The 24,334-nt window shown below is 41.0% G+C and overlaps 1 protein-coding gene across 1 annotated transcript in view; it reads right to left on the bottom strand.

Moving 5' to 3' along the window:
• Positions 1-2,889: 2,889 nt before the first annotated feature.
• LOC149451078 (annexin A1-like) overlaps positions 2,890-24,334 on the bottom strand; it is a 38,475-nt gene continuing 17,030 nt past the window's right edge. Inside the window, exons 4-13 of the mRNA XM_089691074.1 lie at positions 24,158-24,252; positions 21,912-22,025; positions 20,711-20,801; positions 18,146-18,225; positions 15,094-15,150; positions 14,917-15,010; positions 10,957-11,052; positions 8,708-8,766; positions 6,398-6,520; positions 2,890-3,117 (exon numbers count right to left, since the gene is read on the bottom strand). Coding sequence (XP_089547200.1) covers positions 3,055-3,117; positions 6,398-6,520; positions 8,708-8,766; positions 10,957-11,052; positions 14,917-15,010; positions 15,094-15,150; positions 18,146-18,225; positions 20,711-20,801; positions 21,912-22,025; positions 24,158-24,252 — 872 coding nt within the window. The 3' untranslated portion in view covers positions 2,890-3,054. The remainder of the gene's footprint in view (positions 3,118-6,397; positions 6,521-8,707; positions 8,767-10,956; positions 11,053-14,916; positions 15,011-15,093; positions 15,151-18,145; positions 18,226-20,710; positions 20,802-21,911; positions 22,026-24,157; positions 24,253-24,334) is intronic.

Genomic DNA, 24,334 nt, shown 5'->3' with positions numbered 1-24,334 from the left:
AGGCTTGACAGGGTGGATTGGTGAAAAGAAAAGGTGAAAAAAAATGGGGAGGCATTAAAGGGGTTTCCCAGCCACTCACTAGCTTTCTGATTTTGTCAGAATTCCATAGATACAGCCATCTCTCATTTTAGTTTTACTTCTGGAAAATATGAGCTTCTCCAGGTTATGATCTTGTCAGACCTAATGTCACAGCTTAAAAAACAAAACTTCCCATTCATTTGGAAAACTCATACATTGCCATAGCTGGGCACACATACACTAGATTGCCAAAATTATTGAGGCACCTGCATTTACACGCACATGAACTTTAATAGCATCCCAGTATTAGTACTTAGGGTTCAATATTGAGTTGGTCTACCCTTTGCAGCTAAAAAAGCTTCAACTCTTCTGGGAAGGCTGTCCACAATGTCTAGAAGTGGGTCTATGGGAAGGTTTGACCATTCTTCCAGAAGCACATTTTGAGGTCAAGCACTGATGTTGGACTAGAAGGCCTGGCTCACAGTCTCCACTTTAATTCATCCCAAAGATGTTCTATTGGGTTAAGGTGACTGTGCAGGCCAGTCAAGTTCCTCCACCCCAAATTCACTCATCCGTCTTTATGGACATTGCTTTGTGCACTGGTGCGCAGTCATGCAAGAACAGGAAAGGGCCATCCTCAAACTGTTCCCACAAAGTTAGGAGCATGACATTGTCCAAAAATGTCTTTGTATGCCGACTCCTTAAGAATTCCCTTCAATAGAAGGGGCCAAGCCCAACCCCTGAAAAACAACCCCACACCATAACCCCCCCACCACAATTTGCACAATGCAGCTAGGAAAGTACCATTCTCCTGGCAACCGCTAAATCCAGACACATCTATCGGATTGCCAGACACAAGAGCAATTTATCACTCCAGAAAACAAGTCTCCACTGCTCTAGAGTCTAGTGGCAGTATGCTTTACACCACTGCATCCAACACTTTGCATTGTACTTGGTGATGTAAGGCTTGGATGCAGCTACTCAGTCATAGAAACCCATTCTATGAAGCTTTATATGCACTGTTGTGCAACTCTGAAGGCCACACAAAGTTTGGAGGTCTTTAGCTATTGACTCTGAAGTGCGCAGAAATCACTAAGTGTCCACAGAGTTGTTCCCAGTTGCTTCCACTTTGTTATATCGTTAACAGTTGGCTGTGGAATATTTAGAAGTAAGGAAATTTCACAGATTGACTTATTGCACAGATGGCAACCTATCACAGCACCACACTTGAATTCACTGAGCTCCTGAGAGCAACCCATTCTTTCACAAATGTTTGTAGAAGCAGTCTGCATGCCTAGGTGCTTGATACACCGGTGATTCAGAAAAAAATGAGGAAGGGTTATAACAGCGCCAACACTGCAAAGTCCTGGGAAATGGTAGTATGGGGTGATCGTGGTATTAGTGGCTACTGTATGAAAAGCGTAGGATTCCGTGTGGCACTGAGGGCAAGGCTTCCAAATAAGTTGTAGCAACCTCTGTAAATGAGAAAAGGAGAGAAGCGCACCTCTGTAGATGAGAAAAGGAGAGAAGCGCCTCTAAGTGCAGTAAGTCTTTTTATTCAAGTCTAAATGTAGAAACACGTGTTAAGTAATCATAAGCTTCAAAACCGTGGTTAACAATAGTTAACGGTGGGGTGGTAACCCGGGTGAAGAGCCGTCATCTTACTGCGATGTGGTGAGGTCAGCTCTCGGCTGGAACATCGTGGTGGCTGGAGGGGAACAGCAGTGAGGCCAGCTGGCGTTCACGTCCTCCCTCAGAGGCGGATGGAAGGCATGCTGGAACGTAGTGGCAGCGTGGCAGTGATGACGTCAGATCCCAGGGTGCACTGGGATGCGTTTCAGAACATGCGCTGGCCGTGGAAGGCGGAAGTGCGGTTTTTTTTCAAGCCGCTACCCCACCCCACCGTTAACCACGGTTTTTAAGCTTATGATTACTTCACACGTGAGTGTTTCTACATTTAGGCTTGATACACCGGTGGCCATGGAGGCGAGTGGAACACCTGAATTCAATGATTTGGAGGGGTGTCCCAATATTTTTGGCAATATAGTGTATATCCACTGACCGCAAATGGTTACTCTACAAACTATGGAACACTTTTACAGGAGGGGAAAAGATTTACATACCATGCAACTACACTCACATGTTAGAATTGTCATTTTAAGTGTATTGATGCATCCTACCAAAAGTTTTGTACTTACTAATAATGTTTTTAAGATGACCAAGTGTAAGTGTATAGGGACTGTAGAGACCAAGTCAGCTGTTTACAACCTTCCTTTGGCAGGGGAAACAGCCTAGAAAGGCATTCTCTCTTCCACAGATGCAAGGAAGATGGGGACCTGGGCATACCCAATGTCTCGCTATACTACAAGGCCATGGCACTAGTTCAAACTCTTAACTGGAGTCACCACTCAAAAGATATGGGTCACTAGGAACCTACAGGAGCAACCTGGATTCTGCATGCAGCCAATGGTCTGTCCAGTTGGAAGACCCCTCTCATACTGAACACAGTCTGGAACCAGGTTAATAGAAATGGAGACCATTCCCCCGTCGCACCTTTAGGTGGCTTCCCCTGGTTCCCACCTGGTAAGGATATCCCGTTTTTCAAAACCTGAAGTGGGGATGGGGATACTACATGTTTTAAACAGGCCTCCATGGGACTTTTACCTCTCAACAGTCTAAAACATTCCTATGATGCGTTCTCCATGCACACCTGGCACCATAGGCAACTGGATGACTTCCTACATAAATGAGTGCCTAAATCATGCCCACATGACTTAACACCCTTTGAATAAGAGTCTGGTATGCATTTGGTGTATTACACCCTCATTTAACTGTTTGAATGGGGAAAAAAAGAAAAAAGTGGACACTATATACACAATTATATTTATTACATAGATTTATGCTTATAATGATTTGCATTTTTAGTAATAGAAATCCAAAACTTGTTCTGTAGGAACTATAAAATCCACATTTCCAGCTAACCAGAGTAACAAATTACTCCAGTCTTCTACGGATTTTATAAAAATGACGTGTCTTCTAGTTGTCAGGGCCACAAAGGCACAGCATAATGGTTTCATAGTCTCCTTTCAGTTTTTCTTCCTGCAAGTGTAAAAATCATATGTATTAAGTCATTCAATAAATATGGCAAAACAAAACACTTTCCCAAGTATTCTCAAGGGGCTTGGCATCCTTGATGTTACTAGGAAACCATTTGTGAATTCAGCGTTCTGCTACAAACCCACGTGTGCCTCATTTCTGAAGCTACTGCAGATTTCTCCCTTGGCAGTCATGTCTAGCTGGTTCAGTCCCATGGTGTTTGCAGACTGTTTATACAGATATAGGTGCAACAACCATTCTCATACCCCAATTAGTAGTTCTGTCACTAGGCAATAGTGGTCAGAGACTCAACTGAGCTCAAAGTATAAACCAAATACTGACTGTCATATCTGCAGAAGCTTTCCACCAGGTCATGGATCCAACTACAGTACTAAATACTGCTCAGATACAGTAGTGACAAATGTGAATACTCCTGGCAATCAAAACAGGTTTTCTGACCATTTAAGATTTGATTTAAAAAAAGGATTTAAAAAAAAAATGAACAAAAACACAACTACCAGTCCTGAAGTACAAAATGAGGATGCAGCTAATAACAGGGGTACATGAATGGTATAGAAAAACCCAAATCAAAAACACCAACACATGAGTGGGCAGAAAGATCAAAAGTACTAATCTATCCCCAAGCATAGATAAGCAGATTGTGCGCATACTGTTTACAACTAAAAAAAAAAAGTGGGAAGGGCTGCAAAAGAAATGTGCGGGAAAGGTCACAGGAAGTACACAACTGATAGCTTGGCTGGTGTAATGTTTTTAAATTTTATTGTCAAGATATTGAAAGGCTAGCACATGCAGAATTATATAGGACGTTAGAAATAGAGGAATGAGTGTGATCTAGAAGAAATATTAAGATTCAGGTTTCAGTACCACTACTCCATGGTCAACCATAAACCCATTACACACAATTTCAGCACTTTATGCTCAACCAGATGACAAATTTATCCTGGAATAATTTTAACCACTTTCCTACTGTGCCAATTCTATAGAAAAAACCTGCATTTCTGCTAGAAATTTAATTTGCTTAATGTTTGGAGGTTGAGGCCCTAGAGAATAAAATGGTGGGTGTTGCAATTTTTATATCATACTGTACTTGCACAGAAGTTTTTCAAGTACAAATTAAAACCCCCAAAAACAAAAAACCCACCAATGAATTTTAGTGAATACCCATTTTTTGTAAAAATATAAAGGATGTTATGCCAAGAAATAGATACCAAATTCTTTAAAATTGTGACAAACCATGATACATTAAATTATCTGTAGGAAACATTTTAGAATCCTTTACAGGTTACCAGTTTAGAGTTACACAGGAGGTCTGGCACCAGAACTACTGCTCTCACCAACATTCTCGGGGATACCTCATGTGTGGTACAATCAGTTTATCATGCATGCAGGACTGATGCACGTGTTCACTTTTGCATGCGAGCACTTTTTATTGAAGAAAAGTGTGTAAAATTCAAAGTATTTTAAATCCCATTCATTGCCATGACAAGTGATGTTCACAGCTTGTGATAGCATGGGCCATGACGGGTCTTTTGGGAGCCCATCTCTCCTCTGGGCTTTAAAGCAGCAGATCAAACAGATTGTTTACAAGCGATTGTAAGCTCCAAGGAGCAGGGCCCTCCTATTGTCTCCTGTTATATTGTAAAGCACTGAGCCAACTGTCAGTGCTATGTAAATCCTGTATAATAAAAAAATTATTTGATTTGCTGCTTCACAAGCTGGTAACCAAAGAAACAGAAACCAGAAGCAATGAGGATTTCACTTCTGGTTTTGGACATCAGACAGTTGGAGAAACATCTGTTCCTTTCACTGTGAGGAGGCAGTTGCTGCTGGTTGCATCCTTACCGGGTTCCCTGATGACTTGGGAGAGCCTGGTAAAAAAAGGTGACAGCAGGGGTGAAGGGAGGGTGGTGTGTGTTGGTAGTGGGCCTTTCGCCATCTGTAAAAGTAATCCAGCGACTCTACAGCCACTCTGATTACCTTTAGAGAATCACCAACCCAGAATCAGGACTGTAGCTGCAGTCATGATCCTGGTATAACCACTTCAATACCAGGCTGTATGAATAGGTATGGTGGTATTAAATCAGTTAAGGCAATTTGTGAATGAATGCTAGTGAAAGTGTAAACAACGAATATGCCCCTAATGCAAAATCTGCCCTTATAGTACTGCTATTCCCAGCAAGCCTCAGTTTTCTTGGCAAGCAATAGGAGTGGATCAAAGGAACAGAGGGAAGGGAGCCTGTGTCCTGTCCCCTCTTAAAAGGACAAGTGGTCTTTGAATAAGAATGGCAAGACACACACACACACACACACACACACACACACACCTTCAAACCTGCTCACAAGTAGCTGCTAGGAGCTTATTTTTAAGCTAGTGTGCATGGAACATCTGCAAAGGGACATGGGTTCTCTCAGACATTGAATCACTAGATGTCCAGATGTAGGAGCCAACGGGAACTGGAATGGAACTAAATTAATTCAGTACCTAAAACCAACTCAAGCCATGAACCTGAAATTTGCAAACAAGGACCCAGAATTCAGAAAATATTTAAACTGCAATTAGGGAATAGCTCAATACTCTTGCCCAACAAAAAGCAAAATCTTAGTGGCAATATCTAACAGAAGCTGAACATCATGGCAGGTTATGCGTGTCAAGATGTCATTTAGTTCCAGCAGCTACTTAGATCTTCAAAGACCGGAGTCTCAGCCTACAGTTTGAGGACAATCAAGGATTTTTAAATCTTGCAAAGCGTGAAGAAGTCAATGCCAGAAATGAAACAAATTGATAGACTCCATTAGCTTTAAGACTTTGCTATAATCTTATCAATTTCACAGTACGCAAGCATAAATCACATTCTCTTCTACAGACACTGACAAAACATCTAAAGCCAAAGTTTGAAGAGCTCCAAAATAAGATGGGACTAATGAGAAGTAGTTGAGTGGGGGGTGTTAGCATGCTGTTTATAAGAACATGGGCATTATCCTGTATTTAGTAGTTCTTCCACTAGGTGGTAGTAGTGGTTTACACTTTCATAATGTACTGCTGGCTCTAGTTGAACACTATAGGTATGATGTAATTGTATGTTAAAACAAGGGCTCAGCCATGTGTCTAAGTCATATCTGCAGCTGTTCTCCACTTTTTTCCAGTTCAACTTGTAGTTAAATATACTTGGGAGCATCAATGTCTCTGTAGTAACTCATGGACACTTAAAGTGTTCTGCATATACTCTTCTCCTTGCACTGTTGAACGCAAACCTATACCTACCATAATAGCCGTGCGCAGTGTCTTTCCAAACAAATTTTTATAGTGATATTTGATCTCTTTTAGGTCAATTTCACAGCGAGATACCAGGAGCCTTATTAAGTCTTTATGTCTGGTTCCAGATCCCTAAAAGAAAAAAAAAAAAAATTTCTATATCTCTATATCTCGTCAAATTCCAAAAACATACCACAGAAAAAAAAAAAAAACCACACTAACACAGAGTAACTTTATTCCAAACGAATGAAAGTCTGTCCATTTTTTATTTTATTTTTTTAAAGTGCCTCCCTAGGTTTTAATGCAACTAGACTGATACCAGGAAATGCCTTTACTTACCATTATCTTATCTAGTACCCTTGGAGACTCAAAACCCAGCAAGCCCATTATAAAAATATTCAACTAAACCCAGACCTCTAAACTCTGCATACCAGCACACCTGCCAAGCTTGACTGCACAGTGGAATGCCTATGGCATGTTGAAGCCAGATGGCATTTGCTCAATTTCTCTCCTTCAATGTGCACCAAAATCTATAAGCTGCCTGCTAATGAAAATGCTAGCTACCCAGCTATCATATCCTCTGGCTTGCATATGGAGTAAATCTTGAGCAGTAAAACTAATTTGGATAATAGATTCCCAATTCCCAATGTGTAGAGTTGTTCTTGGTCAGTCACTTAAAGCCAGACAGCTAGCATTTTCAGAAAGAAATGTCAGGTGATTTTTCCAGAATGTTTTACAGTTTACATGTTTGAGAGAACTGGAGCATGAACACAGGGGAATGGCAAGGCTGCAGGGAGAGCAGCCTGCAGAGTGTTGCCAGTGGGAAGGAAGCTACTGGCAGGATCACCAGGTAATTCTTTCTGTAAAACCATTTCAGTAAAGGTTAAACATTGCAAAATGCACGATTTAAAAAAAAAACAAAAACACCTCATGAAAACGTTGATCCATAGGAATGGAAAATGGGATCTTCACCTTTTCAGAGCCGTCATGAAGCTGACAAATCAGGGTAGATGCACTAAAGCGCAATGGGCAGACTATACTGCATTGTAGCAGAGGCCAACACATCCTTAAGTATGCTTGAGCCCTGAAACTAAACCAGTGATAACCTTGGTGCTTTACACAAGACCCATCTGCTCCAAACGTACCTGCCTTTTTGTTTTTTCACACAATACTGTGATTGATGGTGGTGTTTTTAAAAACACATGTATAGGGAACCCCAACTGTCATGTTACACATGTCTGTCATATGCCTTTAAGTATTTTGTCCCTGCTCCTCCCTTTCCTCTGGTTTAGTTCTTGCTGTATAGATAGCCCACCCCTTTTCCCAGTAATGCATTTCAGCTTCTAGCCTCATGTCATGAAGTAGATCACATTATGATCTTTTGACCTGATGTTCATTGTAAGATTCTCTCAGTTTATGGAATAAACTTCACAAGATCTAAAAAAGGTGTCACCCGATAGAGTCACTGCCTGTGTTAAAGATTGGAGTTATCACTAGCTCATCACAAGTTACAGAGACCACACTTTCAATGCTTAGATTGGAGAGATGGAACACCACCAAAAAAAAAAAAGTAACTGTGTAACTGTGTAACTGTGTAACTGTGTAACTGTGTAACTGTGTAACTGTGTAACTGTGTAACTGTGTAACTGTGTAACTGTGTAACTGTGTAACTGTGTAACTGTGTAACTGTGTAACTGTGTAACTGTGTAACTGTGTAACTGTGTAACTGTGTAACTGTGTAACTGTGTAACTGTGTAACTGTGTAACTGTGTAACTGTGTAACTGTGTAACTGTGTAACTGTGTAACTGTGTAACTGTGTAACTGTGTAACTGTGTAACTGTGTAACTGTGTAACTGTGTAACTGTGTAACTGTGTAACTGTGTAACTGTGTAACTGTGTAACTGTGTAACTGTGTAACTGTGTAACTGTGTAACTGTGTAACTGTGTAACTGTGTAACTGTGTAACTGTGTAACTGTGTAACCCTCCTTGATGCATGAAAATGTGAATGAGTACCATTTATCAGGTGCAAGCAACTACATCTCTGAAGCAAATGTGTTGCAGGGCACTACAGAGCATGGTAATGCCCTATATTGTGGTGTGACATGTAGAAAAAAAAAAAATGGTGGAGGTCAAAATTTTGGGGTTTTATTTCTAAAGTGTGCCCTAACTGCAAGGCAATTCCTTGTGTGGAAAAAAAAAAAAAAAAAAAAAAAAAAAAGTGTACATTCTTGCAATGCACTGGAAATGGCCACTTTATGTTGTATATATTTGTTAGGACATCAGTGGCCTCTTGTAAGCAGTAATGAAATAAACATACCTTCATTGACAAGTGAAATCTTTCAGCAAAGTAAGCTGGTTTGGATGTTGCAACCTTCACTGCAAAATCAAATAGTTAGAAACCTATTAAAAAATTCCATTTGCAAGAACATATGCAATCAATGTATGCCCAGTTTTTCAAGACAGTTTATAGCCCTAGATAAGCTGTCATTTTCAGCTCAAGGAGCTTAGGAGATGGCAATCAGACCAGGTTCACTTTTGATGCAGTTAGCGCCAGTTCACATACATTATACTGCCAAAAATATTGGGACTCCTGCCTTTACATGCACATGAACTTTAATGGCATCCCAGTCTTAGTCTGTAGGGTTTAATATGGAGTTGGCCCACCCTTGGCAGCTATATCAGCTTCAACTCTGAGAAGCCTGTCCACAAGGTTTTGGAGTGCGTCTATGGGAATGTTTGACCATTCTTCCAGAAGTGCATTTGTGAGGTCAGGCACTGATGTCAGATGAGAATGCCGAGCTTGCAGTCTCAGCTTTAATTCACCCTGAACTTGTTCTATCAGGTTGAGGTCAGGACTCTGCAGGCCAGTCAATTTCCTACTCCCCAAACTCGCTCATCCATGTCTTTATGAACCTTGCTTTCTGCACTGGTTTCAGTCATGCTCAAACAGCAAGGGGCCATCCCCAAACTGTTCCCACAAAGTTGGGAGCATGAAATTGTCCAAAATGTCTTAGTATACTGATGCCTTAAGAGTTCCTTTCACTGGCACTAAGGGGTGAAGCCCAACACCTTAAACACCTCCAAACGTTACACTTGGCACAATGCAGTCAGGAAAGAATCGTTCTCCTGCCAAAAGCCAAACCCAGAAGCGGCCAATCGGATTGCCAGAAAGCAGCACGATTAGTCACTCCAGAGAACACATCTCCACTGACCAAGAGTTCAGTGGCAGTGCTCTTTATGCCACTGCTTCAGACGCATTGCACTTGAGGATGTAAGGCTTTGATGCAGCTGCTCAGCCATTGAGGCACATACCATGAAGTGCTCTACACACTTGTGCTAATCTGAAGGCCACATGACATTTGGAGGTCTTTCGCTATTGACTCTGCAAACAGTTGGCGACTTCTGCGCTTCAGCATGCGCTTACCTGCTCTGTCATTTAATGTGGCCTACCGCTTTGTGGCCGAGTTGCTGCTGTTCCCAGTTGCTTCCACTTTGTTATAATACCACTAACAATTGACCGTGGAATATTTCTTAACAAGGAAAAAATTTACGGATGGACTTTGTGTATTAAAGTGTGTTATTGTGATAGGTTTGCCACCTGTGCAATGAGGTCCTGAGAGCGACCCATTCTTTCACAAAATGTTTGAAATCAAGCATCTAGGCATGCAGACTGCTTCTACATACATATGGACATGGAGGTGATTGAAACACCTGAATCCAATGATTTAGAGGGGTGTCCCAATACTTTTGACAATAAAGTGTACATGCAGATTGGGTGCTGTCTGAACTGTATCCAATCTGCATGACATGTGAAAAAACATTGCTTCCTATGGTGCCTGTTCATATACACCATACTGGTAAGCAGTAAGCTGCAATTCCAGCTGTATTGCTTTTTTGTTAGAGTTTACTTATATTTCAGTTAGATATTGATAGGTTTGATTCTGATAAAGAATAGACATTCCTCTCTAAATACGTAAAACTCTGATGCAAACTTATTGCAGCTTACCAATTCAGATGTGATGGCTGCATTTTTTTTAATCTTTATTTTCATCTGATGATCCAGCTGGTATCAGGTTTTCACAAGAATAAGACAAACCATTTAACCCTGGCATGGATTCCTACAATGATCAGTGTTATTTTTCCATGTAAACCCATCTGTTCACTGTAACAGATAATAAAGTGCTGGCTTTTGGCTTAAATTTGTTAGTGCGCTTTAATCTGTTAATACATTTAACACTACCCTCCCTCCACCAAGACTGACAATGTTGCTGTCTGTTGTGTCCCTTCATCCAGAATGAGGACACCAATACAGGAGATTAGTTTTCATCTGGTTATCTGGCCAGTAACCAAAAAGGGGGAAAAAAAAAAAACCCACCAAAAAACAAACCTGATGCAGCCATCACATCTAAATGATAGGCAAGCCACAACATCCAATTTTTTGGTTTGGGGTTAATTATCTTTAAAAAAAAAAAAAAACTAAGTTTACACTAGGTTTATATCTAATATCACTTATTTCTGCTCATACTGCATACAGCACTTTGTATCATAATGATAGAACTCACTTACCAAGTGACATCAGACAGCTTTCAATGTCTCCCTTCAGCTCAAGATCTATAGCCTTGGACATATCATTTTTGCTGTATGCACGATACCTGGAGAAAACTAAAGGAAAAAAAGAATGCATAAATGATATATGCAGACTAGATACTGCACCAATAGCACAACCTTATACTACATTCACTCCAGCTACAATGTTTTAGACTGCAATAAATTTGGTCAGTAGTATGTACAACATCCATTCAATTAAGCTCTATATTAACTGACTTTCACCTTACATGAAGAACATGACTGCAGTTTTAGTCAAACACCATACAAGCTAACAGAACATTCTAGTGGCCCTATTGAAATGATGCAAGCACTTTGATCCCTGCTAGTTTGCCAACAAGGGCCAGAGATTCCCAGCCATATAAGTGAATAGGCCAGGTGACAAAAAGTGGTATAGATGCAGTGGGTGCCATCACCTGAAACTCAGCAATCATTGACAGTTGAACGTTGTCATTTTTGGTTATGCCAAACCCCCTAAACACTTGGGCAAACATCTGAACAGCCAGTGTTCATTCCAAACTTCCTTTCAGACCAAAGTCTGAGATCATCTCTACTGGCTACCCAGGTTCCTATGTGTGAATAAAGGTTTTTGTGAATTATTAAGGGGAACGCCACAATGTTTCTCCAGATTTTACTTTTTTTTTTTTAAAGTAGCCAAGAGGATAAAGGACTGAGTCAGTTGAGGTAAAAACTACCCAAGTCTGAAAATTACATATTTTTTCTCCCAATCCTCTGGCAGAGGTGATGGAATTGGCTACAAAGAATACCACCTTGCAGATTAAAATAGAGTTTATAATGTCTTTAATGGGTTAAAAAGGTTAAAGTGCAGAGAATTTGCACTGGAGAAAAAATTTTGCACATTGCAGTGGGAATAAAGGTGTCCGTTTGTGAACCAGCGGTAATAGATCGCTGCTCAGTTCTCCGGCATTCTCGGAGAACACAGTTTTCCTGTGAATGCTGTTTATGAAGCAGTTCTCCGAACGAAGGGAGAACGGTCTCCAAACGCTGGAAAACGGTCTACAAACTCTGAAAAACGGCTGATTTTACTATAATCTCACGAGATTACAGTAAAAGATCAGTTTACTAAGCAGAGGTAAATTATCTCTGCTTAGTTTTCGGTCCCTCCGATTCTCCAGCTCTGGGCTGGAGAATCTGAAGGGAGAACACAGATCTCCAGAGAAAGGCTGACATGATCTCCTGAGTGTCAAACTGTGAATGACCAGAGAATAGCTGAGATCCGTTGAATCGCAGCTATTCTCTGTGTCATAAAAGGACACTTAACCCCTTTAAATTAAATGGCAGAGAAAAATCTAAGCACATGAACCTTCACCAGAGCACCCTGCAAAGAGTGATGGACTTTCCCCTAATGTATAAGGTTATATTCTTCAGACACCTGTGCAAATGAGAGAGCCAGATTTTTGTGTAAAGAAAAAAAAAAAAAAAAAAAACCTGGATGTCTGGTATCTGTATGTTGAAGTATGTGAGCCTATGTGGCTCATAGAATGGAACCTAAATGCACCTTGCCAACAGAAGTGCATTGTACTGCAATGTATGACATTAAGGTGCTTTGGGGTGCCATTCAGATGAATGGCATATTGCACCAATGCATGTACCATGTGTTACCATAATACCATAGTGTTGTGTTCTAAGAAGCCAAGGAACACAGTAAGCACACACCAGGTCTTCACAGGAGCACCATGTAAGAATGAGGGATGGGCTTTATTGGGGGTGTACCAGGTTGCAGCACTTAAGCACACCTGTGCAGATGGCAGTTGACTAGTAATAGAATCAGAACATGGCGCACACTTGACAATATGAGAAACAAACAGGCAATACTTCAGGGCTGTAGCAAACAAGCATTATTAGAGGCAAGTCACTATGTGGAAAAACAGGATTTCAGGAAACCTACTGGAGCCTGGGGCTAGAAAATGAACCTAAAGCTCTGGTAACAGTGTGAGCATAGCTGACATGTGGACTCAGGACAGGTTTTGTTAACACAATTGCAGCCAGCAAAACAGAAAATATGCCAATTTAAAAAACACACAAAAACATTCAGCCTGTTATGGATGTAGACTGTGCATGTGAAGAGGCTACAGAAAAACAGAAGTATTAACATTTAAAAATTCTCCAAAGTACACAGCATTCTGCTACCTACAGTACAATCAGTGAAGAGATAACATCTGCCTTGAGAACAGTGCCCATAAGTTTACTAATGACCAATATTTTATGTATTTCAGGTACTTGTATAGCGCTGTCAATTTACGCAGCACTTTACATATATATTGAACATTCACATCAGTCCCTAACCCTCAAGGGGTGTACAATCTAAGGTCCCTAATTTACATTCATACATACACATACTAGGGCCAAATTTAGACAGGATCCAATTAACCTACCAGCATGTTTTTAGAGCATGGGAGGAAACCAGAGAAAACCCAGGCAAGCACAAGAACATGCAGACTCCATGCAGGAGGCGCCATGGTCGGGAATTGAACCCATGACCCATTTACTGCAAGGCAGACTTGCTAACCACTAAGCCACTGTGCTGCCCACAAAACTACAATAAACACAGGACAACAATTTTCTACCTGTATAAACAGACTGTACATTTGCCTAAAAACACCCTTCGAGTCAGTTTTTTCAGCCAGCAGGTTGGGAAAAAAAAAAAGCAAACAAGAAAAAAAAAAAAATACCACCCACAAACACAGACTCAAATCCCCCATCCACACCCCCGCTGAGCTATTGTATTCAGACAGCAGGAAGATTTTACCACCACAATACACTAATCAGCATTGTAAGCTATAGCCTGCAGCACTGATTGATTGAGCAGGGGAAAGTAGGCAGGGTGGTTGTACAAAAAAAAAAATAATTAGTGGACAGACCTTTATAAAACCACATTGCCCGTACATGGATCAGAATTCAGCTGGTCCCTGCTTTACCAGCAGAATTTCAATCCATGTATGGCCAGCTTTACACTTCACACCTCTCTCAAGAGCGAGTCTTTTAGTTTGCTCAGTGTATTACATTCCAGTTTATTTTCTGGGTGTCCAATCCTGTTACCTAGTCATTGCCCTAGAGCAGGGGTAGGCAACCCTTGCGAGGTGGAGATCTACATGAATGAAAAACAAAAAACAAAAAACACAAAAACACACAATTAGCCTACCTGGAAGGGAACAGTGTCAAAAGGGCAACGGATGGGGTCAGTAGGGCAGAGGACAGGAATACTAGTTTGTTATTTTAGGTTTGTAGTATTTTTTACAATTTTTTGAGATCCAATAAGGAGATTGATGACAGTCCTCATTCTCCATTTCTGTAGCCTCAGCTGCACAGAATGAAATGGGAAGAGCTCTGCAGTGGCTTCCTGTTCATTCACAAACCAAAGCATAGTAAATAGCTTACCATGCTTCAGGTATGAATGTACAGAGCATGATCGCTAAAGCACTCACTGTTCATTCAGGAAAAGGGGCCAGTAAATTACATTTACCAGCCCCTTTCCCCACTGTTTGCCTTGAAATCCCCCACAGCAGCTGGCAGGAGAGGAGAGGAAACCAGCAGCGCTGTGAGGGGGGCATGGGGGTTGGAGAAGCAGGCTTTCAGCTGCTGGAGGATAATAGAGATTATTTTCAATAAATGCTGCTGCCACTTCTGTTCAGGATCGGACATTCAGCATGGAAGGAACACCATCCACCCATCACCTACCCAAGATTGATGGATTGATTGCCATAGTCAGGTTGCCAACCCCTGCCCTACAGAATGCCAATTACACCAGCATACATAGAACATTTGAGGGAGAGCCTACAATCTAAATTAAATACAATTCTGAAAATATGGACCACCAAGTCATTTCAGAACCTATCAGGCAAACAGTACAATCACAACGCCATGTGTATTCACGGAAAAGATTCTAGTTTCCCCCTCTACCTTTGTGAAGCTGGGGAAAGCTCCTTGCAGTGAGAATATTTATGAATATGGACGTATCTGTTCCTTTGCGCTTTTCTCCTGCTTCGTAAAGAGCCTGCAATTAAGACATGAGACCATACATGAGATACACAAAAAAATAATAAAAAAAAAAATATGGATCAGTGGCAGCTTTATTACCCTGGCATCATTGTCAGCCTGCTCATCATTCACAGTTGCAGATTCATTGCGTTCACCCTAGAAAGTGAAAAGTATTAAACATAATTTAAATACATGTATAACATTAAAACAACCTTAAAAAGGAAAAAGTAGACTATTTATATTTTCCCTGTGCATATCACCATTTAGGTCTAAAAACCTAACCAAGGGGAGGGGTTAATTGGTCACAGGTACTATATAAAAACTTGCTGTAGAACTCAAGTTTGCCTGTATTTTGCTTGCTGGACCTTTGAGCAAGTGGACATTTGATAAGTGCAGTTAAAAAAAAACCGGCGTGGAAAACAGGAGTCTACCAACCTATAAGTGACAACTGATATTTCCTATTAATATTGTAACTGGGATGAGTGCTAGCAGGGTTGAAGGTTTTGTGCAGTACACAGTGTGCCACATGTATGCAACAATGGAGCAACAGCTCCAGGATGGATACTGCTGCGACAGATGCGAGCGAATTTCCCTTCTAGAAACTCACCTTAGAGATCTGGAGGAGCAAGTTGCAACACTGGGCAGAACCAACAACCTTGAAAGGGGTCTTCTGCTCTGAGAAGGTAGCTAATGGGATTGATGGAGGGGCTAATCAGTATCATCAGGTAGGAAGATGGGTTACTGTAATGAGAGAGAGTGGTAGGGGCTCACAGAAGGGGAAGGCTGGCCCTTGGTTTGTGCACCCAAACAGATTTGCCAAGTTGGGTGAAGACGTGGAGTTGGCAAGCTCAGGTGTGGCAGCCCTGGAGATCACCGCTATCCCCAACAGCCAGGAGGGCAGACCGTCTGGGAGGGGTGGTGGTGGGTAGTGCAGGATGGCCTAGACAGTAGTAGAAGATTCTATAATCAGGACTGCTAAAATAATGTGTCAACAGGATTGCCTCAACTGAATAGTTTGCCGTCTCCCTGCTGCCAGGGTTTAGCATGTGGTGGTCACCAAAGATCCATTATCTTCTGCGCTCAAAAGACTCAGATCAAACGGGCGTTAGTAACAAGCAGCGTGTTGTGTGTTCATCCGCTGGTGATCAGAGGTTGTGCAGCTCTAATCATAAAGCTGGGGAAGCTTGATAAAACGGTAGAAGATGAAAGAGCGCACAAACCTTGCGCATTACCTCAATAGTGACCATTATAAAGGAAATATACTCACAACGTGATATAACAGGCATAAGTAACCATAATCCAAAAAAAAGGGGGGGGGAATGAAGGCTAACGCATTTCGAAGGGTGCTCCCTTCATCAGAGCTGGGTTGAGCAGATAGAGGCTTCAGTATGGCAAAGTTCCCATGGCAAGGAGATATTTAGCCACTGAGTGTCAGCATTACAGCAGTTCAAACCTTAATGGAAGGGGGTCTGCTGTGCTGGGGGAGAGGTTTATGGGAAGACTAGGAGTATTTAAACTAGGATTGAGGGGTTGGGAGAATTGGATTATAACAGAGCAGACAGATCAGACAGGGGTCCGTACTTATTGGTGGGTGGAATGGGGAAAGATGGGGGGGGGGGGTTATGGCAGATAAGGTTCCCATGTTACAAACTACCAGTGGAATTGGTAGTAATTGTATGAAAATATGCAAAATGTGTGCACAAGTAGTCAAGTAAAGAGTTTGTTCACCAGTGCCAGAAGTCTGCCAAGCAAAAATAGGCAAGGTGGAAGTTTTGGTGCATGAACAGAACTAGGATTTAATTGGTATTGCTGAATCTTGCTTCATTCTCCACATGACTGGGCCATTAATATTCCTGGCTATGTTCTTTCGGAGAGACAGGGTAAATAGGAATGGTGGTGGTGTCCATGTGAGAAGTGATCTCAGAGAGAGTGTGAAAGAGGACCTAGTTTGAGAGTGTGATGAGGCTGAAGCATTATGGGTGGAACTGCACATGGGGGTGCGTACTACAAAAGTCAACTGGATTTTGTTATAGGCCTCCCAGCGTTGAGGTGGAGACTCAGACTCAGTCAAGTTGGTTCTGGCCAGCTCAGTAAATTGCTTAAAAAAGGCCTGGATTCTCTCTTGGATACACAGAATATAAGTGGTTACCATTTATAGGTAAAGTTGATCCAGGGAATATCCCATTGCCTCTCGGGAAATCAGGAAGGAAATTTTTCTCCTGCAGGAGCAAATTGCATCATGGTTTGCTTTTCCTCTGGATCAACTGTGGGTGTAGGATTATAACTTTATGGTTGAACTGGAGGGGCTTTTGTCTTTTCAGCCAGACAAACTAAGTAACCAGTAAATACTGCAGCTTGTGTAAAACTTGTCAAAGTAACTCAGCATAGAAATGAAGCAGACAAATTACATTTAGTGCTCTGGGTTGAGACAAGTACACATTAGAGGGATATGCTTTGGCTGATTACATCCTAAACCTCTGACATGAAATGCAAACAGACACATGGGTAAAGCATAGTTCCTTTATATGTGCCCTTGTAATGGTGCAGTACAACTTATACAGTGTTACAGATTTATGGTTAGGTGCAGTAAATACAGAATTGTAAAGTACCGTGTTAATCAACTGCATTACCAGACAGCTGATGAGTTAACCATTTCTATTAACAAGCTGGTGATTGGTTGCTCAAAGCTGCCTAGACAAATCTTAATTCCGGAAGCTCCCCCCCATCCAGTGCTGCCTCCCGCCATCCAGAACTGTGTGCAAGTCTCCGCATCCTCTTGTTTGCTGTGTCCAGGCATGCAGCAATGGAAGTAGTCCAGCTTGGGGTTTAGTTTGTGGTTGGCTTTTAGTGGAGTGGAAAGGAAACCGTGCTGTGTTTAGTAGTTTAGTTTTAGGGTGTTTAGGGAGTTTAGTTTGCAGAGATGTATGCATTGTGGAGATAGAGAAGATGGGAGCAGAGGACATGGCTGTGAGGGGGTGTGAAGGGCGGTAGACATGGCTGTGGGTGAGGGGGGTTCAGGGGACCAAGGATACAGCTATAAAGAAAGGAAGTGATGTGAACTTGTTAAATATAGAATAGCTGCATTCCTTTTAAATGTGAACATACAAGAGCAATGCAATCAGACTAGCACAATATGCACAAGCCATAATACCTTAATGAGTGCTAGCAGGGCTTTTTGAAAGTCTCCAGATGTGTCAGCAGCAACATCTTTTGCAAGTTCCTTCTTGAACTCTGGTTTGAAAAAAAAAAAAAAAAAACCCACACAATTCAGTAATACAACCAGCCACGTCTCAATTTCATCCCACAGCATGCAGAAGCTAGTCCCATGAGAGAATTTATTCTACCTATCAATTTGCATAGGTATGCGATTTAGATGGTTGTTGCCATGGATTAGTTTACTTAATTTAACAGTGTCATAAGTGACAGTGCTCAACAACATCTTGCAATAGTCTTGGGTAAAGGACAAATGGTGCTGCTAAAAATTCATAATGGCTCTCTAGCTAAAGCAGGCAAAAGCACACAGTGGATAAAGATGCATGGCTGTATAAAGTATGCTACATGGCAAGGAATCAATTGAATGATTGTGTGGAAATAAAATTTGTTTCCTGTGGTTGTAAGAACAAAAATTAATGCAGTGGGGAAACTTATTTGATCCCCTGAAGATTTTGTAAGTTTGCCCACTTACAGAAATGAAGTGTCTATCATAGGTTATTTTAAAATATAGAGACAGAATATAAACCAAAATTCCAGAAAAGAAAAAACAAAACCACATGATACAAATGTTATAAATTGAGTTGCAGTTCAGAGAGTAAAATTATATGATCCCTAAGCAAAGCATGACTTAGTACGTGGTGGAGAAACCCTTGTTGGGGAACACAGAGGCAAGATGTTTGTTGTAGTTGGTTACCATGTTTGCACAAATCTCAGGAGGGATTTGGGTCCACTCTTCAGATATCTAAATCTTTAAGGTTTCTTGGCTGTCACTTGGCAACTTGGTTTCAACTCCCTCCATACATTTTCTAGAGGATTAAGGTCTGGAGACTGGCTAGGCCAACCCATAACCCTAATGTGCTTCTTCAGCCACTTTGTTGCCTTGGCAGTAGGTTTTGGGTTTGTCATGCTGGAAGACCTATCTTCAATGTTCTGGCTGAGGGAAGAAGGTTCTCATCCAAGATTTTACAATACATGGCCCTGTCCATTGGTCACTCAATGCAGAAAAGCCAGCCTGTACTTTAAGCAGAGAAATAACCCCAAAGCATAATGTTTCCACCTCTGTGCTTGACTGTAGGGATGGTGTCAGTCAGCACTTTTTCCTCCAAACACAGCAAGTCTATTTAATGCCAAAGAGCTCAATTTTGGTCTCATCTGACCACAACACTTTCTCCCAATCCTTCTCGGAATCATTTATACGTTCATTGGCAAACTTCAAAAAGACCTGTACATGTGCCCCCTTGAGGAGGACCTTACAGGTGCTACAGGATTTCAGTCCATGGTTGCGTATTGTGTTACCAATGGTTTGTTTGGCGACTGTGGTTCTAGCTGCCTTGAGATAATTTACAAGCTCCTCCAGTTTAGTTCTGGGCTGATCCCTCACTTTTCTCATGATAATCCTTACCGTATGAGGTGAAATCTTGCATGGAGCTCCAGACTGAGGGCGATTGTTATTTAGTATATTTTCTATTTTGCGAATAATCACTTCAACAGTTGTCTCCTTTTCACCAAGCTTCTTGCTGATTGTCTTGTAGCCCCATTCCAGCCTTGTGCAGGTCTACAATCTTGTCCTTTGGTCTTGCCAATGGTGGTGCCCAGGTGTCTTATACCAAGTTGTCGTTAGGCACACCTTATATTAACAGAACTAATCTGTGTACCACATAGCCAGTCTAAGGGATCCAAAATTATTGTTGAGTTGGTAAGGGATCAAATATTTATTTTACTCACTGAACTGCAACTTAACTTTTAACATTTGTATCCTGTATATTGGTTGATATTTGGTTTCTATTATTTAAAATACACTTGTGATAAACATTATAGACCCTTCATTTCTTTGTAAGTGGGCAAACTTACAAAATCTGCTGGGGGGGGGGTCAAATAATTATTTTCCCCACTGTATGGCCTGCTTTAGCCTCATCAATGCTTTTAAAACAAATTTATAGAATCAATTGCATCCAAGTGGTTTCTTTATACAATTTTTTGTAATGTGTGTATTTTGATTTCTGGATCCTTTCCCCTTTTTGTACTGCTAAACAGATTATCCCTATACAGGCTAGTTTAACCAGATTATTATAAACCAAATTACACAGGTTTGTAGAATGAAAATTTTACACTGTAAAATACTAAAGGTAGTGAAAAAAGTTTAGCTATTTGGTTGGCAGTATTTCAGATGCTCAGTTTATCATGAATTCCTTTCACCAAACTATGAAAAAAAAGGTGTCTTTCCACTGGAAATCACATACTAGAGAATTCACTCTGGTAGGGACCACACCATCATCTTGTCTTTTAGTGGTCATAGCAGTTGGCAGAACTTGACTCCAGTGTTGATCTCACTTCTGGAGCCCTAGAGAAGACAACTTTTGATTGTTTGCATCCTGCCAAAATAGTCACTTTTAAATGGAATTGACCTGCAGTGTTTTAGAGTAGCGCCAGATCATAACATGATCTTCTCCAAGTTCTATTTCAGCAATTCATCAACAGTAGGTTTTTATTAAGTTTATCCTACCTTCTTTATAAACTTTATTAATTTCTCTGAGTTCCAGATTGTTCCGGGATACAAGAATTTCAATCAAAGTACTTTCATCTGTTCCAAGTCCCTATGGAAGAGGAATACATCATTTACGATAAATAAAATGTGGAGCACAACATTGGACCGTTCGTTTATATACTCATTAACTGAAAAATATACCATGTTCAAGGTTGACTGATGTGCAAGTTGGAGTAGAAGAGCAAGAAAATTAAGTTTACACTAGCTATCTGAAAACAATGTACCCAGGACCATCTGAATGAGTGAATCTCCAATGGCCCAGAGTTTAGTACTTTTTTTTTTTTTTTTCCTGGGAAGAAAATGGCAAATTAAAGTTCACCCTTTAACAGGAGTGCAAGAATTCATGTCAATAGGATTACCTATTATAGTGGAAACTTTTGCAAACGACAAGCATAGCAAAAGAGGAAAAACAAAGCAGTGAAACAACTTTAGCTTTTGTGGACATATGCAACATTGCAAAATCTGTATGTTAATTAACTGAGTGGGCCTGCTTAACTATTTCCATTTGAGCAACATTGCTCAGCTTCATCTTATGCCATCATACACTGTAGCTGAAAAGTTGATCCATACATTTGTGTTCTACCAACGTGAATAATGCAACACTACTCACTGGTGTACTTAAGTCCACTAATCAACTACAATATGTACAAAGTTGCGCATCCAGAACCCTTGCTAGATCTGGTACAAAATTACCATATTACCTCCATCCTGGAGTCCTTGCAATGGCTAACTGTCTTGCACAGACTTAAGATACTCTTGCTCACCTATGATTCTCAATGGCTTGGCTCCCCATTATTGCTTTAAACTTATATCAACTTCCTCTCCCCCTCATAACCTTTGCTCCTCAAATTAGGTCTTGTGTACCCCCCCCCCCCCCCACACTCAAATGGGAGACAGGGCCTTCTCCTGCCTTGGCCAAACACTCTGGAATGTACTTCCAAAGAATAATCTTCTCTAAACCCAAATGAAATCTAAGCTCTTTGAACAAGCTTTCATGTGTTTGTTCCTTTTGATTTATCCTGTGTTTTGTTTCTCTTACCTTTGTAAAGTGCTTTGAGAATAAGAATTCTAGTAATTTTCGAATTATGTCGAGTTGTAGCACAGAGTTTTAAAATACATGGGGTGTTGAAATGGGCCCTATTCGGTTTCATTTCCTTACCTTGACAGCATTCTTCAGGTTATGTGCATCATACTGGGCTGGAGTTTTCATCAATGCCAAAACAACTTCCTCCAAGTGGCTTGAGAGTGCTTTCTTCAATGCATCATCTAAACTCTGAGACATGTCAAGTATGTTAACAAAAAATGTTAAGACTATTTTAAAGAAAAGGTGCAGTTTAGGTCAAAATGAGTGGCACAGACTATCAGATATCCAAAAATGAATCTAGGACTCCATTATAATACTGGTCACCAGCTTTATCTTTTTAACGGCATCATTATAATATTGGTCACCAGCTTTATCTTTTTAACGGCATCAAACAGGACTCAAAACTTTATGTAGTTAGCTCAACTCAGGATGACATCACCTGACTTTAGCATGTATATTAATATTGCAGGGGCGTGAAGCTTCATATGTTAATTGCTTGCTGTTAACTAGCTCTCACATATTCCATTTATACACGAGTACTACATACAGACATGTTACACAGTTCATATTATGGTGAACAATCAGCCATCTATAAAAAAGAGCAATCAGGTGGCGCAAACACCTAGTGCATTATCCAAGGTTTTATGTAAAAGTCAAAAAGACAACATAAGCATGTCTGTAAAGCATAATATGAGAACAAAGATGGCCACAGCAGTGGGCAGGGTGTTCAGACTGTCAGTGTGGTCCTCAGAGCTAATGACCAAACTGTATGAGAGTGCTATAATAGCTAAAATCATTAAGGGTGACCCTCCTCCCCTTACTCGTTGAAAGGGGAATGGGTCAGTTCCTCTGTTCGCCCATGGATGGGGAATAGGGCGGCGATCACTGCTCCCCTCTGCGCCCATGGACGTGTAGATCACTGCTCCCCTCTGCGCCCATGGACGTGTAGATCACTGCTCCCCTCTGCGCCCATGGACGTGTAGATCACTGCTCCCCTCTGCGCCCATGGACGTGTAGATCACTGCTCCCCTCTGCGCCCATGGACGTGTAGATCACTGCTCCCCTCTGCGCCCATGGACGTGTAGATCACTGCTCCCCTCTGCGCCCATGGACGTGTAGATCACTGCTCCCCTCTGCGCCCATGGACGTGTAGATCACTGCTCCCTGTGCGCCCATGGATGTGTAGATCACTGCTCCCTGTGCGCCCATGGCCTCAACCATACACTGCATTAGGCAAAAAAAAAAAAAGCTTGGCCATAGGTCTCTTAATTAAAGACATTGAATAATTGATATGCCTCTTGTAAAACCTCAACCATTTTTAATGAATGCCCCACCCATAAAGTACATTCTCTGCCTAAATTGGCTTGCTGGACACATAGCGAAAAGGTGCTTTCTTTGAAATGTTGGCAGCTATGCAAGATGGGGTCTTTAGATTAATTACAGAAAATGTAAGGTTATAACAAAACATCAGAAGGGCTACAAGTAGTTAGGATTCCCAACACTTTACTTTGTATCCTTTGTGTGACCTGGAGCCAAGTTTCTAGTGCTACAATTCAGAAATGCTCCTTACTTAATTCACCTTATTTCTGGTAGGTGGTTTCTGGAGATTTCCTCTTTAGGATCACAGTTTAGTCACAATAGGTGAGGGCAAGCCAAGTTAGAAGTCCAATTGACTCATGTTGCTTCTATAAGGTTGTATTTGCATAAACTTTAACACATTTATAATCAGCACAACTCCTTGTTTCTTGCACTTGCCATGATTTATAGAGACCTCCAGAATTTGGTGTACTAGTGACAATTTTGTCCATGTCAAGGTATATTTGAGATTAGGGAATCCCACACCTGGGAATATTAGTATATTGTACCACTTAAAGTAAAAATGTTCAGATAAAATGTACCTTATGGTGTATCCAACTGTTAGCACAGCTCTTTCTCCAGTGTTAAAGAACCTTGATTTGAGTTTTTTTTCTTAAATTCCGATGAAACCATGGGGGTGTTTACTAAAATTGAAGAGTGCAACATTTGGTGCAGCTCTACATAGAAATTAATCAGCTTCCAGGTTTTATTGTCAATGCTTAATTGAACAAGCTGTAGTTAGAAACCGATGGTTACCATGCACAGCTGCACCAAATTCTGATGCACCAGTTTTAGTAAATCTCCAAATTGTCTGAATGGCTACTACAGTAACTCCTCTACAGTCTTACCTGGATATAAAGATCCTACTTTTAACTAATTTGTTGATATTTTTGCCCTCTGTATCCTATATTCTGTAATTGCAGCATAACCCATCAAATTGTATTACTCAAGTTTCTTCTAGCTACCTTTCCTGTCTGTTGTTGATAAGCAGCTTTGATTTGCTGGCGTTCACAATTGGTTCTTTTAGTCAGGATATCAATGATGGTGCCTTCATCCACCCCTGTGACAAGACAAACATAATAGGATTGTTTTTGCAGATAAGACAGTAATGGATTACACATGACCAGAATCGTTTTGGCACC

Source organism: Staurois parvus, unplaced genomic scaffold, assembly GCF_062004578.1.
Source record: "Staurois parvus isolate SC_StPar_1 unplaced genomic scaffold, SC_StPar_1.0 ptg000549l, whole genome shotgun sequence".
Taxonomy (NCBI): Eukaryota; Metazoa; Chordata; class Amphibia; order Anura; family Ranidae; genus Staurois; species Staurois parvus.
Note: the sequence above shows the minus strand (reverse complement) of the source record. Positions and strands in the feature narration are given on the sequence as shown.